Source organism: Chaetodon auriga, chromosome 9, assembly GCF_051107435.1.
Source record: "Chaetodon auriga isolate fChaAug3 chromosome 9, fChaAug3.hap1, whole genome shotgun sequence".
NCBI lineage: Eukaryota > Metazoa > Chordata > Actinopteri > Chaetodontiformes > Chaetodontidae > Chaetodon > Chaetodon auriga.
In genome coordinates this window covers 10228349-10243226 of record NC_135082.1, presented here as the reverse complement: position 1 = coordinate 10243226, position 14878 = coordinate 10228349, and the positions used below count along the sequence as shown (strand labels likewise).

Sequence of the window (14878 nt, the reverse complement as noted above, 5' to 3'; positions counted from 1 at the left end):
ATGAAAAAATAGCAGATACACTGCTATTTTTTTGCATTTCTTTCTGTATAGCACTGTTGTTGAGCCTGCCTTTTACCTCTGTGGTGACCATCCTGAAGTTTAGCTCCTCTCAAAGGTCTAGCTGGCTTCATTATGGCTGTAGAATAATGCAGCTTGTTGTCATCTTCAGTGGTCTCATCACTGTCTTGTTTCTCATCTGTTTGTGGCTCAGTCAGAGCAGTGATATAGCCGTCTTCCCCCTCCTCTTCATCTGGACCCTCATAGTCGCTGTCATTGTCCTGACCACAGCCAAGACATGTAACATGAGCAGTGAGTGAACTATTCTTTTCTGTTATATGCTACATACATACGATGTCATGTTGTCACTTTTTCTAATTTACATTGACCCTGAAGCCTGTTTCAAAGTGGGCAGATTTCTAACAAAGTAATTTGTAATTTGTTAATTTTTTTACTTACAAACTCATCTGAGTTCCAATCGTCTTCCTCTGGCACAAATACTGCAGGAAAATAGAAGAACTGTATCAGGCCTGAGGAGAGATGCCTTCATGACATCAGTGGCAAACTTAAACCCAACTGTTCTTTACCTTGTTTTGGATACTGTTGTGCCTTTGATCTGCACACACACACAAAAAATCAATCTGAAAATTATGCATTGTTCAGTTACAGTTACAGTTAGTTCAGTAGAAGTTGAAAATAAAATCTACTTTCTTACTTATGACCAAAGGCCCTCTTCTGCTCCCCCTTGTTGATATCACTTTGTATCTTAGTAATCATTCTATAGAGACACAAGACCAAAACACAAGAAAATTGTTACTAACATATTCAGTATTGCAGCACAACTCTGCATGGCTGCTTGTAATTGTGGCCCAAACTACCTCGAGCTGCTACAGCCTGAAGCAGATTATGTGATGTCAGAGAATAAGATATATGCTCTTGGGGCTTATCATGCATGCAGGCCACAATGAACTTTAATGCCATAACAGACATTGAATGATGGATTTTTTTTTTTTAATCAATATTTTGGTTAGAAAACTGGCGTCAAAGAGATACGCTGTTGGTCAGACTCACGGGATGTAAAGGCTGGGGAACACTTGAAGGTCACACTCAGTCATTTGCTGGATGATGTAGATTTAAATATTAATTTAAAGTAGAAAATCAATTGCTGATAATATTTCAGAATAGTAAATAAGTGTGAAGGCCTCCAGAGGTTTAGACACACTCACCATGAACTGGGCTCCAGTTATGCTGCCCTTCATCACTACTTTGCTGCAGCCTGACAACTTAAGCTGAAAAGATGTCACACACTTTAACAGCAGGCAAATTGACTGTTAATGTATGTTTGGAGTTAGTAGTGGAGTCATCATGTTGCACTCTTCAGGTTTAGTGATAGGAAATATACTGCATGAAATTCTTGCCAAGTGTAACATGAGATATGACAGATACTGAAAATGCAAAAACTATGTTCTAACTGGGTATACATCGAACTGTTGGTTGGATTACTCAAGCAATATGTATTGTATTGCTCAATAAATTTCATATATATTGTATGCCTGTTTAAGATGAACAGTTTTAACATGTCACATATCAGGTTTTAATGAACTTAGCAGAAAAAAATAATTGTAGCGGCTGTAACAGAAGTCAGAAGTCAAGCTTCCCTGTTGATACTCACCCTCTTCATGTAGTCAGCTAGACTTTGGGGAGTCCATCCCAACACCTCCACTCTGGAGGGAATATTGTTTAAACTCATGCTTGTGTCTTGTAAGTATCGTGTCCACTGGAAAATGAAGGGTTTAATGACAGCAGGACCTGTTTGTTTTGCAGTGCACTCACAAAACTGTTGCTCTCTCTCTCTCTCTCCTTTAAAAAAAGCACACTTGTGGTGTGTCTTCTTGTGTAAAAGACTTAGACGCAGACAGTTTCAGTTGTCGTTAAGGGCTTGACACATGTATTATTAGTGCATGCATGCACTGCTGAGTATATCTGTCTCTAAACATAGAAGCTGTTGATTTCCTTTCTCACAACATACGCCACCGCAGACATGTAGCCTCATAGGGTGGTCATCATTTTAGTTGAGTTAACTTGTGTGTCTGATTTTTGACTGAACAATAGCTGAATGAGAGCTGCAGATTTTGTAAACAATTTTGCTTAAATCTAAACTGATTGCACATGCCAAATGTGGATATACACTTGTAAATTATTTCGTTTACATGCGCAATGCTGCTGCTGAGAGATATTTATCTGTGTCTTCTCATGCATGCTTTTGATTTTCATTCATGACTTGACATTGTTGGAGGTTGTGTCAGATCTTGTATCCCAGCTGCAGCCTGTCTTGTGTCAGGCCTCTTGGTATCTCACACCCAGGTGAGAGAGGAGGGCAGCGGGGAGAAGGGATGATCAATCACACTCAGATCCCCCTAGACCTCCAGGCATGTCTGGGTGAATACATGAGTCCTCCCAGGGGGTCCTTGTGGGAGATAACCCCCTGTTTTCCTCCCCTGTCCTCATTGGGAAACATACTCCCCAGGAAAGACATCATCATACGGCTGCTGTGGAGGAGGCCTAAAACACTGTTGCAGGATTAATAATGGATCCTCTCTTTAGAAATGACACTTTTTAAAGAAGAGGGGTCATCAGCAGACGTGAATGAATGAACAAATGTGGAGATGTCACTTGTAGAGCACAACCAAGCAGCAGCATCATCTGGGACCAATATGGAACCAATAGGGGAGGTCAGAGATAAGGGGCGGATCGAGGAGGGCTTCCAGTGGGGTGAAACCTTCATTAGCACACAGCAGGACATCATGGGAAATACAGGACATCCCCAGAAGCAAGCAGACAAATGGGAAGGATGGGAGGGAGTGTTTTGGTCTGGAAGAGTAGTGTTACTCTGTGTGTTTCTCAGCTTTTCTGTCTTTTCTTCTAAAAGAGTGGCAGAAACCCATTTGTCTTCCAAAAGACATTTATCCATATGCTATTCATTTATCAGGGGTGTGCATTGTTTGTCAGAGTGTTTCTAATGTAGTTCGGGTGTTTTTCTATTATCAGCACCCATGACCTAATATGTCCAATTTTGACTAACAAGCAGTGTGTGCTGAAATTAAAAAATGGACTCCATTGGCAATAATGTCATCAGATTTCTTTGAGATCTAGTGTGACACCAGTTGATGATAATCCATGCTGTAATTTCTCCCCTAATCGTGTTATTTACGGCTTCTAACTGGTGTGTAAAGATAATGACACAGCCTTGTTACCAGCCCCCTTTCTGTTAGACTCCCACCCCCTCTCCCTCAGGCATGCACCCCCTTATGAAGGTAATATCCATGCCATCACTCATTTAGCTGAGATGGTGGCAGATTTATGACCGTCCAGCTGAGAGGAAGATTTTAGGAGATACAGGGGGTAGAGGAAAAGGGGAGGCAAATGAATGGCTCTTAAGACACAGATAGGCCAGTGGGCGGAGACAGAGCTCCCCTTAGACCTAATTACTTGCAAATTATAAGATTAGAAATTAACTTGCATCCAAGGAGGAATGTGAGACCCGTCTCTTGAAATCCTCACTGGATTTACGGTGTAATATCTGGACTCGAATGTGGCCCACTTTGCTGAGAAACAGTAACAATAGTACAGTCTGTCTGCGCTTTGATGTAATGTGATACATTTGCATTGCCTGTGGGATGTGACAAAGACTCGGATCGGCTGCGATTAGCAGGCCGAATACCTAACTTCTAGCGGTGGAAGAACTTCCCTAATTTGTCTTTCAAAGCCTCACTGCTCTTTGAATGAAATCAATACACGTTGGCATCAAAGTGGATCAGCTCTGGATCAACACCTGTGTGGTGTGAACTGCTCCATGTTATCCATGTAATCCTCTGTGAAGTGGATTCAGTCCATTCTTATTCGAATAGACGTTTGTGTGCCCTGTTAAAAAAAAAAAAAAATCCCATGGAACTGATTTATGAGGTGAAATAATCATACGTTTATCGAAGAAGCCTTTATTCTTAATTTGAAATCAAACAAAACAATAATCATAAATAGACACACAAGTATTTATAACAGGAGACGTGAAAAGACGTGTCACGGAATGGAAAGTGCAGACAGATTTTAACTCTTTAACAGACAGCTAACATCCATGGAAAATCTTTTTCTTTTTTTCATTTAGGTCCACGGTATCTCCGTCTAAAGCCGTGCCCATCGGCTCCTTCCCTCCTGGCGCAAACATGTTTGACAATAACCTGCGAGCAGTCGTCGCAGTTCACCGTGCAGCACCAGTGGAACTTGCAGTTGCAGCTGCTCACGACCTCGGTGCGTCTCTCCTCCACCTTCAGGCCGCATTCATGACACAGCCTGCGGCAGCTGCGCCTCTCCCACTGGGTTAAACCCTCTCCGTGCTGCACACACTCCCGGCCCTCGGTGCCGTACAGCCCGAAGCTGGCGTTCTTCCTGCAGTAGTCCGGGGAGTCCTCCATGTAGATGAGCTCCGTCTGGGCGATGCTGCTGAACGTGCCCACGATGGCCCCGCGGTTGTCTGCGCTGTTGCCAGCCCGCATGCGCTTTTTGTCGACGTCCAGTTTTTGGGCTTGACTGTGCTTGATCTTCAAGTAGTTGCCGATTTCTCTGAAGTCTGACAGTTGTGTCCAGCAGGTTTGGACACTGCAGCTCTCAGACATGCCATGACATCTACAGATGCGCTTCATTGTTGTCCTCACAGCCTGTTGGAAACCAGACAAAGTTCATCAGTGCCAGCGACTGAACACTGTGTGACATGGCATACACATGCTCGTGGTGTGAGCATCACTTACCAACCGTCCAGCCGCGTTGTTGTGCAGGTTGACCGCGGCCCTGGAGTCCTGACCCGTCTCCTGCGCATCCACGTACTGTTTGGAAATCCTCTCTCCGAAATCCACATTATCACTACAGCCACCCCACAACCAGCCACGACCGCCTGCACACAAGATATCACTAAATATCAGACCACCATCTTAAGACAGGAAATATCGTAAATGCCTTCACATTAAATATACGTTTAATGCGTAAGGCCACAAGATGTAAGATGAGTAATGTATGTTTTTTTTGAAGGGGACCTCACCAATTTTTCCGTTCTTGGAGACGTCACAGCCGCAGTTGTCCAGGTCTCCCAGACTGCAGTTCCTGGTCAGAGTGTACATGACCCCCGCTGCACTGATGGCGTGGACGAAAGCAGTCTCTCTGGTGGCTGTCAGTGAGAGGAAATGGGCAATGACGTTTAATATCTCATGCAAGGCAAAGGCCTTTCTAACATTAAAAATCAAAGTGATCAATGAGTATTGATGCGCGCGCGCGTGTGATAAAGCTGCAACTTTGCCTTAAAATTACAGGGTTCAAATGGGATTCTATATTGGCCTGATTGGGCAACATGAAAATACAATACATAAAACTTAAGTATGTAACTGATGGACCGTCATTCATATTTATGTGTACATACATGCATATCCAGATTTTTTTTTGTCCATTTCGGAGCATGATGTGTTGTAGCACTGTTATATCCTTTACACATTCTGCGCCTAGATGTATTTTTCCTTCAGCGTTTATGGACCTGAACTTAGTGAAAGATTTGTATTTGTCAGTCTTAACGTACCGCGTCTTAGTCCTTTGAGCTGAGTTGCGCTGTCGGGACAGTTCCATCTATCCCACGCAAACTGATGTTTACACTCCTCAGCTCCACTCTGTGCGCCCACCTGCACACTTCTTGCATAGGTGAGATAGGCCTGCAGGAGAGGCACTGTCATAATTTGGCCAATTTAACATTTCCAAACGAATTTTGTAAGCGTTATCCCAGCAATCAAGCGTTTTCTTTTTACCTTGGGTCCCGTCATGAGAAAGTTACTCGCCACCCTGAGAAGAAGATAGAGGATCAAGAATGAGGTCAATATGTCTGATATGTACTCACGCAGAAAAGAGGTACAAGTAAACTGTAGATCTTACCAAGCATGTCCTGGACACATTTTGTATAAAAGAGGCAAGAGCCAAAATAATGAATGCAACATTTTCATCTACACCGTTAGTCCTATAGAGGTCTAGTTATTCTGCCCCAGTGCTGCAACTTTCTCTTTTATTTGGATGAGGAACAAATGGATCTCTTGTTCTTTGTCCCTGCCGTCCGGGAAAGCTGATTGGTTGAGGGATTCAGGAAACGCCTATATGCACACTTCAAAGGGTGGCATTAGGCGACAGTTTATTTTCTTCCCTTAGGCTCTGTGACACCAAGGCACCAATATACAAATAACATAATGTAGCCACTGACAAATCAGAATGAGTCGTGCATTTTCTGGAAAAATATTTATTTGGTAACATTTTCAAGTAAAAATACACATATTTTAATTAAAATTAACAAATTATTATACATTTTCAGACTTCACAGAAGACAAACTCAAGAAATAAGACCAGTGAGTGAGCCCGCATGGAGAGCTTGGCCCTTAAAAACAATTTGATTTGTGGAAAGAATCAAATCAGTAAGATAAAGTGCATTAAAAGGCTTCAGGTGATGTAATAGTTCAGAATGAAACTAGTAATCTTGTAATACATAATAATCCTAATTGATGTCAATCATGATTCATGTAATGAAAGGAGATGACTGAGGATTCTGGCTCAGTGCCGGCGCGCACGGTGCCTCCGCTTCGTTTTATTCTGTGGCTTTTTCCCGCCTTCTTTACGCGCACAGTAATATTTGGTAACGACCTGTGTGCATTTGTCACATTTCACTGTGCAGCACCAGTGAAATTTGCAGTTGCAGCTGCTGACAACCTCAATGCGCTTCTCCACCACTCTGAGGCCGCATTCATAGCACAGCCTGCGGCAGCTCTTTCTTTCCCACAGGGACATGTTCTTGTCACCCTTCAGACACTCCCGCCCCGCTGTGCCCTGAAATTCCAGGCTCTGGTTCTTGACGCAGTAATCCGGGGAATCCTCCAGGTAAATGAGCTCCGTCCGAGCGATGCTCCGAAAAGTGTGCGCAATGGCTCCTCTGTTGTCTGCGCTGTTTCCAGCCCTCGCAGGCTTCTTGTCCATCTCCAGTTTCTTTGCTTGTTCGTACTTCATCTTCAGGTAGCTGCCAACCTCTCTGAAGTCGGCCAGCTGCATCCAGCAGGTTTGGATACTGCAGCTCCCAGACACCCCGTGACACTTACAGGCTCTCCTCATGGTTGCTTTGATTGCCTGCCAAGGGAGTGAGAATGTTAGTTGGAAATGTAATCATCAAACTGCACGACTCTCTTCTTACTTTGGATACATGCGCAAATGCCACTGACAAGGCATGAAAACTTGAGTGACTAATAATAAAGTCGTATCTTACCAGTCTGCCTGCCTCGTTGTTATGCAGGTTGACTGCTGCGCGCGAATCATGGCCACCTTCCAGCGCGTCTACAAATTGTTTGGAGATCTTCTCTCCAAACGCCACATTGTCACTACAGCCTCCCCAGATCCATCCTCTGCCACCTTCGGATTGAAAAAATACACATTTATTCAGATCGAAGGATAAACGATCGCTTTGAGATTTTTCACTTGGTCTGATTGCACACAGACCGCACATAGACTATGCTCACCTGTCTGTCCAATTCTGGAGTCGTCGCAGCCGCAGTTGTCAAAGTCTCCCATACTGCAGTTCTTGGTGAGTGTGTACATCACTCCGGCCGCGCTGATGGCATGGACAAAAGACGTCTCCCTCGTGGCTACAAAAAGTGACAAAGAAAGCAAACCACCGTGTTACACTTTGTAATCCAGTTTGGCACGATAAATGTGCAATGGCAGCCCTCAAATACTGTGCGTAAAGCGTGCGTAAAAGCACGAACTAAGATTCAAGGTTAACTTTGGACACTATGTGTTTTATCGACGTGCTCTCAATACATGTTTGTTTGTGTTCCCTCTCCACGGAGGTCAGAGCGCTTTGCACCTCCGTTGTAGGATTACTTTGCGCAAAAGCGCTTCACCAAAGTTAGCCGGACTTGAACTCACCACAACACCACCCACTGCTTGTCATGCGTATGATCCAAAAATACGGATACAAAGTTCTTACCACTTCGAAAGCCGTTGTGTGTGGATAATTGGAGCGTGTTCTCTGGGCAATTCCACCTCTCCCACGCAAACTGGTGTTTACATTCATGTATTCCACTCTGTGCGCCCAATTGCACACTGCCGGCATAGGTCAGGAAAGCCTTAGGAGGGACACATGAACAGCGTTAGTCGTTATTGCATTCAAACAACAGGATAATGCGTATCTTTGCAAAATCAGCTAATACATTTGATTATGGTCCCCCAGATGAGGTTTTACACATAATACTAGCCCAAATAGATAAGGGCAAAATATATTTACCTTGGGTCCAGTCATGAGGAAATTATTCACCGTCCTGGAGAAAGAAAACAAGGCAACAATGTTAAATCAAAGTCACTATACCAACAGCAAACACACATGGCACTGCAGTATTTTTCAATGAATTCCTCCAAAAGTTAGTGGCATACCAAGCTGATGCAAACTGGACACGACAGTACATGGCCATAACCATGACTGAAAGCAGATTCAAAGGTCCCATAGCAGCTGTATTCCAAATCGAGGCCTGTTCGTTCTTATCCCAGATGTGAGTGCCAAGAGAGAGGAAGGCAACTGAAGTAGTAGCCAGACCTCACGCTGATGATATTTATATGGTCTTGCCCCTTTGACAGATTTGTCCTGCAGGTAGCGGTTCACTGTGAAAATGCGTCAACGACGACATTGATTGCCGAGTCCTGTAGACAAATAGGAGCCGTCGGTGCATAAGTGCACTTCAAAGACATGACGCAGACAGTTTAACAGCCCCCTCATTCATTCACCTGTCGTTCCCAGGCTGTAATACCTATACACTTTTCCCAAATGAAGCATATCCAGCGAATGTATACATGAACATTACGGTGTGTGTGACAAAAAAAATGTTAAATAAAACTATAATAATCATTTCATTTCATATTTTTTAAGATAAAGGAATATTGAATTGAATTGAATTGAATTGAATTTAAGATGTAAGTAAAGTTGAGAATATTAAAATGATTCCAGCAGATAGATCATTATTGTGCGCAAAAATGCAGGACTTCACACATATACAGTAAGATTATATTAATATGGGAATTCTATAGTGATTTATTGTTTTTGGGATTCAAGAGGACAACTTGGTTTCAGCTAAAAGACATTAAAAGATAGGGTTCCTAATTCTTAAAGTCCCACCTTAAAGACATACAGTATTGAGCACCGTCGTGGGGCTTCATGCGTAGTTGGAAACATTTGGGAAATGGCACCAGTGTCCCAGTGGGAAAGACAGTGACAACAAAGCCATAAAGTCTTTCAGGAGTTGCTGTGTACAGTCATGTAAATAATGTCTCACACATGGTCGACATTGGCATCGTCGTGATAATAGGATAGTAGATGTTTCCCTGGGAAACAACTTGGTGTGAAAGCAGTGTGGAATTTACAAGAGTTTAAACAAATATGAGCTTTAATGTTTTAACCATTACATTGTGAGGGTGGATATTGCGCAGGCACTCATCTTGTTCCATAGATGGTTTTCCACCTGTAGACTTTTTGCATAGTGATGAAATTCATATTGATCATTCATTATGGAAGTCTCTAATGAGCTCGCACTTGGTCGCGTCACATTAAGATCTGCTGATTATCCTCCTTGATTTAGCCTCCATGATCACTGCGATCAACAGTCATCACGCCAGTTTCTGTCTTCACATACTTATGCTGTGATTTGATACCAGAGAAGTTACCAAGTTAGTGATTAACATTACAGTTTTTTCAAATTAAATCGCTTACATTTGTCAATCCCCTTTAAGCCACTCAAAATCCCTTAAAACAACAATTCACTCAGCGCGGCGCACAATAGGCGGACGGCTGGGCGAGGTCCTCCGCTCAGCACCGCGGAGGTGAAGGCGAGGATAATCCCGACTAATTAGATATCGCCCACTTTGATTCTGCAATATGACTGAAACCTAGAGCCCCCCAACACCTGGCAGGGGGATAATACACAGCGATTAAAAATCAATCTGAGAGGCTACATAATTTGTCGTTAACGGGAGGCTCATCTTAGGAATTTAATGAGTTAATAACCTGCAGACAATGGTGGTCTATCTGAATGGGCGTGTTCCAGCGCGGGTGCGAGATGGCTCATAAACACCGAAACTCTGATGACAAATCACGTGGGTTGTCTGTTTATTAATTAATTAATCAGAAGTTTCTTGTGGCACAACGAAAATCAATAATGATGATTTAAGTGCTGCTTGTTTTTTATTTTATTTTATTTATTTTTTTTTTATTAAAGTTTGGATGATGTGTATTCCAGCTAAACCTCACAGTATGCAGGGGAGGAAACGGCAGGGTCAAGGCCTTAATTGCACTGTGCTTAGAATAACACGAGGTGAAAATGCGCATTAATTAAACTTCTTACAGACATTTCAGACACATTATGTGGGGCAGGCAGCGCTGGCGGTTGATTTAGGGCAGTGTGAGGTGAGAGAAATGGAGCAGTAAAGGCTCAGGAGGTGACGGGCTTGACAGGCTGAGGAGAGGTGGCAGGACTGGCGACGCCAGCCAGAGACTTCAGTCAGGGGAGATGCTGGGCTGTGAAGGCCCATTGTAGACTGCTGTTAAAGAATTAAAATGACCCGCAATAAACACATAATAGGCCTTTAAGGAGTTAGAATGAATGCTGAAAACTTAAGTATAAAAATCTGAAAAATAGCGTGATAAATAAAAACTCCAGTCATTATTTCAGCATTCTGCCTTCAACGTTATTCTTAGTTGTGTTTAATGATCATGTTTTTTTTTTTTCTGTCAAAATGCCCCTCTGTCAAACATCTATTTTTATTTTAACAGGTATATTTTCAGTATTGCTTTAATATTTTGTGGCTTGTCATGACAGTGCCCGCCCACTCGTCTTTCCCCTCCAATCACATTCCTCCAGCCATAAGCAGACTGGGCAGCTGCAGCTAACAAGCTAGCTCCGGTTAGCTTCAGCGACGAAGGAGAAATCCACAGCGCTGTCTTTGAATCCTGCTTTATGGAGTGATGCCGCTTGAAATCACAGCAGAGATGTTGCTGACTAATACAGCAACTAATGATGAGGTTCATTATCCATTAATCTACCTATTATTTATTTCAATTATGCGTTTGGTTGATAAAATGTCAGCGTACAGTGAAAAATACCTATCAAAATTTCCCACAGCCAGAGGTGAAGTCTTGAAATTGCTCCTCTTGTCCCACCGAAAGTCGAAAGCTGAAGACGAATTAAAGAAAATTGCAAATACTCACATCTGAGAAGTGTGAATCATTGAAACTTTTAGCATTTTTATATTTATTTATTACTTAAATATGATGTAATCATGTAAAGGATTGTCAGAACAGAGCAGCACATTTTCTGTCCATGAATCAACTGTCTTAGCTCTAATGCTAAGAAAAAAAAAAAAAAAGACAAGCCAAGCAAGCTTGATGCATTATTGAGCCAATTAAAAAGAGAAGATGCAACAATTTCTCACTTTAAAAGTTGAGTTTGAACAATTGATTCAATTACGTCACAGTGTTGTTAATTTTTGACATGTTTGTTTAGTTTTCTGGCAACTAGCATAATTACTGTATGTATATGTACCTTTAATGTGTATTTATTCCATGGCCGTGCATGATCAGTCCATGCCTCATGAGTTTATGTATTAAAGTCTGGAATTAGCACGCATAGACATAAAGGAGACAGCAGTGTGCACAGGTCTGACTGGTTCCACGTCTTCATATTTATTTCATAAAGAAAAGTAAAAAGTTTAATAAGAAAACATCCCACATGATTAGACTCCGATTGCTCCCATGTCTTTAGACAACCCCCCACCTCCCCCTAGCCTGGGTGCCTGCCTATCCCTCTGTGCTACATTACTACACCACTCCCCAGTTTGGCAATATAGGAGACATGTTAGCAATAGGCTAACAGTGCAAGACAGGCACCCAGGCTTAAGTTTTTCCACCCGAGTGGTAAGAGAGCCCCCATGTGAGGATGCCATATACCCTTATGGCACCCCAGGGAGCTCAAGAGCACCCTTATCTGAAGACAAAGTAGGAGATTGAAATACTGTGATAATCAAAAGAAAGTGCTTTTTGCTGTGGCATCTCAGCTTCTTTTCTTCATGTGCTCTGAAGTCAAGGTGTGGCATCGCCTTTCCTCTCCTGCTCAATGGCTGGGAAGGAAAAGAAGAAGACAGTTTAGGTCAGCAGGCTTGTGCTCAGTGGATATTTGACACGTATGGTGTATATCAATGTTGTGCTGATGTAGCACCAATTTGTTTTTTTTTTTTCGCTGCTCTGCTTGCTGAGCATGTAGTCTTTCGGCAGCACTGGAAGTGATGAGTAGCGACTGACAGGAAAATTGTTGCAGGGGGCATCAAGACTTCAGTGCTGTCACGACACGAGGGACACTTACTCTCTTTGGTGGGCAGAGGGTTTTTTTCTTTTGTCTCTGTCTTCTTCAGCTTTGTCTTGTCGAAACGGGCAATCTCAGTCATGTCAGGCTTGTCAGACATTTTGGCTGTGAAAGATGAGAAAAAAACACCTGAGCCCACAGGTTTGACCTTTCCTGTCAGCCATTATATAGATAATGCAGCATAACATAATAGATCTTTCACATGTACGGTATGAGATAGATTCTGTCGCATAATCGTTCGACGAGTCCTCGTGAAAGCTGTCAAAAACATTAATGGCTTTGTCTGACAGTTGAAAGAACGGACTGCACATAAAGGGAGTGGCTTTAACATGTGCTCCTCAGACACGTCCACATGCATGCCTGTGAGTGGTGTCTGCCTCCCACACATGCTCTGTCTTGATATGCTCCTCTCCAACATGCCTATGTAGCTAGCATGTGCCTATTTTTACCCAGCTGTCTGTTCTTTCCTTTGTCTCTTCTTTTCCCTCTCCGAGGCTGAGGTCTTTGTTCTCTCCCTCCACATCCTCGCTCTCTCTCTTTTCTCTCTCTCTCTCTCTCTCTCTCTGCATCCACCCCTGCAGCCTCGTGGATGTAGGCTCCACAGGCTCCACTGCAGTCATATTCCTCACCTAGCCTCAGGTATGACTAATGTGTCTTGCACAGTCTGGCCCAGTCACGCCTGTTTGAACCACTGCTCTGTCAGGGACTGCTGTGGAAATTTGACAGGCAGCCAGCCTGCAGCCAGTCATTTGCAACCCAAGCTCCTGTAAAATTACTCACTGGTCTGAATTTGAATGGGGCCTAATAGAAACGGTTTGAAATAGAAATAGACAAGCTTCGCACATGGTCAGAATTGTAAATATTCCAGTTTCTTGAAATGAAGCAATCGTTTCTTGATTACCTTCAGCTGCAGATGGTGTCTACATCCAGCCCTGCCAAGACTTGATACTGACAGCAGCACCTCCTTCAATTTGTCAGTAAATCTAATCAAACATTTGCTCTATTGTTCCCTTATCATCACCGCCATCGTCATCCTCAGCATCCCTCTTTCGCATCATTTCACAGCTGCCATCAGCATTCAGCTTCTCCTCATCCAGCCACACCCCAATCCTTTGTTTGACTCCAGTAAAACATAACCAGAAAGAGACACACCAGCACAGAGACACAAGGAACACAGTGAAGGAGAGATGGTTCGTTCTTACCGGTGTTCCACACAGCAGTGGGCTAAAATCCACCAGCGGCGAGAGAAGGGAGGGATAGAAACACGGAGAGAGAAGGGAGAGCGATGCGGAAGCTGAGTGAATCTGCCGGTCTGTGCACCCCTGCCTGCATCCAGGGTGTGGGTATAAGAGGGAGGGAGGGGGAGAGAGAGAGAGAGGGAAAGAGACAGTGGAGAGAGAGTGACTGAGAGCTTGGTCAGCCCTCTTCGCTGTCGTCAATATTAATGTTCTCGAGGGAAAAGATGAGAGAGGACCAGCAACTGATAGGAAACAGCTGTGCTGTTAAGATCATCTGAGATTGATTATAATAAATTATTTAAGCAATATACTGTATGCTTTATAGATTGCATTATACAGTGTTTTGTCGAGGAGGTCGGAGAGTTTACATGTTCTGCTTTCACTTCTTTACCTCTAATTTTCATTACATGCAGGGAATGTGTCAAAGTTAGGAGTATTTAAAGATTGCGCTCCATTTATTTTTATATTGTCATTCACTTTTTTTTTGGATGTAATGTATATTTTTAGAGGGACAAGTATATGACATGGACCAGTGCCACATACCACAGCAATTATAGCCTAAGCTGGTTTTCAGTGCACATCCTTAGAGGGCATTTTGTACTAACAGACAAAATACAACAAGAAAATATGATAGAATAAAATCACCATCAAACTGAATGTGGCTAATCTTACTCTGGGAATTTATATGTACTGTGACTGTTCTCCTATAGTAATAATACACTACACTACATGCTGAAATTGTGTCTTGAGTATTCATAGAATTAAAGTATGACAGTTCATAGCCATTCTTGGACTAAGTCAAAGTACTGTAGAAAACCCTATTTTTTATTTATATCATTTTAACAGGCGCAAATGTACATCATGGACCAGTGCCACATACCGCAGCATTTATAGCGCAAGCTTGTTTGCAGTGCCCATCCTTACAAGGGCCTCTATTCAAATACTCAAATCTTGACATGAAAGCACAAGGCACAGTTGTACAGGAAAATGATCATATACTCAGTGACAAACACAACAAATTCATTTGCGACGACATGACTGATCCCACACTATTAGAGCTGTTTCAGTTCATCCTTTAAGTCATTTTTCAAAGAAACTCCTCAAAATTTGCTGTTTTTCTTTGTTCCCTATGATAATAAACTGCACATCTTTGAATTTCGAACTGTTGGTCAGACAAAA

At 42.8% G+C, this 14878-nt stretch overlaps 3 protein-coding genes across 3 annotated transcripts; all 3 read right to left on the bottom strand.

Annotated features, from left to right (window-relative positions):
- Positions 1–3998: 3998 nt before the first annotated feature.
- LOC143325847 (protein Wnt-8a-like) lies at positions 3999–5197 on the bottom strand. The gene is made up of 3 exons (XM_076739199.1): positions 5087–5197; positions 4800–4942; positions 3999–4709 (listed from the first exon to the last, which is right to left on the bottom strand). The coding sequence occupies exons 1-3, from the start codon at positions 5163–5165 to the stop codon at positions 4152–4154; spliced, it is 780 nt and encodes a 259-aa protein (XP_076595314.1). The 5' UTR covers positions 5166–5197; the 3' UTR covers positions 3999–4151.
- A 1207-nt stretch (positions 5198–6404) lies between these two features.
- On the bottom strand, positions 6405–8851 carry LOC143325555 (protein Wnt-8a-like). The gene is made up of 6 exons (XM_076738710.1): positions 8491–8851; positions 8345–8378; positions 8048–8186; positions 7578–7703; positions 7328–7470; positions 6405–7191 (listed from the first exon to the last, which is right to left on the bottom strand). Exons 1-6 carry the CDS (start codon positions 8559–8561, stop codon positions 6625–6627), a joined length of 1080 nt encoding a protein of 359 aa, XP_076594825.1. The 5' UTR covers positions 8562–8851; the 3' UTR covers positions 6405–6624.
- Positions 8852–11762: 2911 nt separating this feature from the next.
- On the bottom strand, positions 11763–13805 carry tmsb2 (thymosin beta 2). Its single transcript, XM_076739907.1, has 3 exons — positions 13664–13805; positions 12462–12566; positions 11763–12219 (listed from the first exon to the last, which is right to left on the bottom strand). The coding sequence occupies exons 2-3, from the start codon at positions 12559–12561 to the stop codon at positions 12182–12184; spliced, it is 138 nt and encodes a 45-aa protein (XP_076596022.1). The 5' UTR covers positions 12562–12566; positions 13664–13805; the 3' UTR covers positions 11763–12181.
- Between the last annotated feature and the right edge of the window lie 1073 nt (positions 13806–14878).

What these genes read in the sequence shown, in the direction of transcription:
- LOC143325847 (XM_076739199.1), bottom strand. Translation starts at nt 5,165, where the DNA reads ATGTACACTCTGACCAGGAACTGCAGTCTGGGAGACCTGGACAACTGC. An exon ending in CTCCAAGAACGGAAAAATTG is followed by an intron (nt 4,943 to 5,086) that starts GTGAGGTCCCCT and finishes TCTTGTGTGCAG; the next exon opens with GCGGTCGTGGCTGGTTGTGG. An exon ending in ACAACGCGGCTGGACGGTTG is followed by an intron (nt 4,710 to 4,799) that starts GTAAGTGATGCT and finishes GGTTTCCAACAG; the next exon opens with GCTGTGAGGACAACAATGAA.
- LOC143325555 (XM_076738710.1), bottom strand. Translation starts at nt 8,561, where the DNA reads ATGGGACCTTTGAATCTGCTTTCAGTCATGGTTATGGCCATGTACTGT. An exon ending in TCCTCATGACTGGACCCAAG is followed by an intron (nt 8,187 to 8,344) that starts GTAAATATATTT and finishes GTCCCTCCTAAG; the next exon opens with GCTTTCCTGACCTATGCCGG. An exon ending in ACACAACGGCTTTCGAAGTG is followed by an intron (nt 7,704 to 8,047) that starts GTAAGAACTTTG and finishes CACTTTTTGTAG; the next exon opens with CCACGAGGGAGACGTCTTTT.
- tmsb2 (XM_076739907.1), bottom strand. Translation starts at nt 12,561, where the DNA reads ATGTCTGACAAGCCTGACATGACTGAGATTGCCCGTTTCGACAAGACA. An exon ending in CCCTCTGCCCACCAAAGAGA is followed by an intron (nt 12,220 to 12,461) that starts GTAAGTGTCCCT and finishes TTTCCTTCCCAG; the next exon opens with CCATTGAGCAGGAGAGGAAA.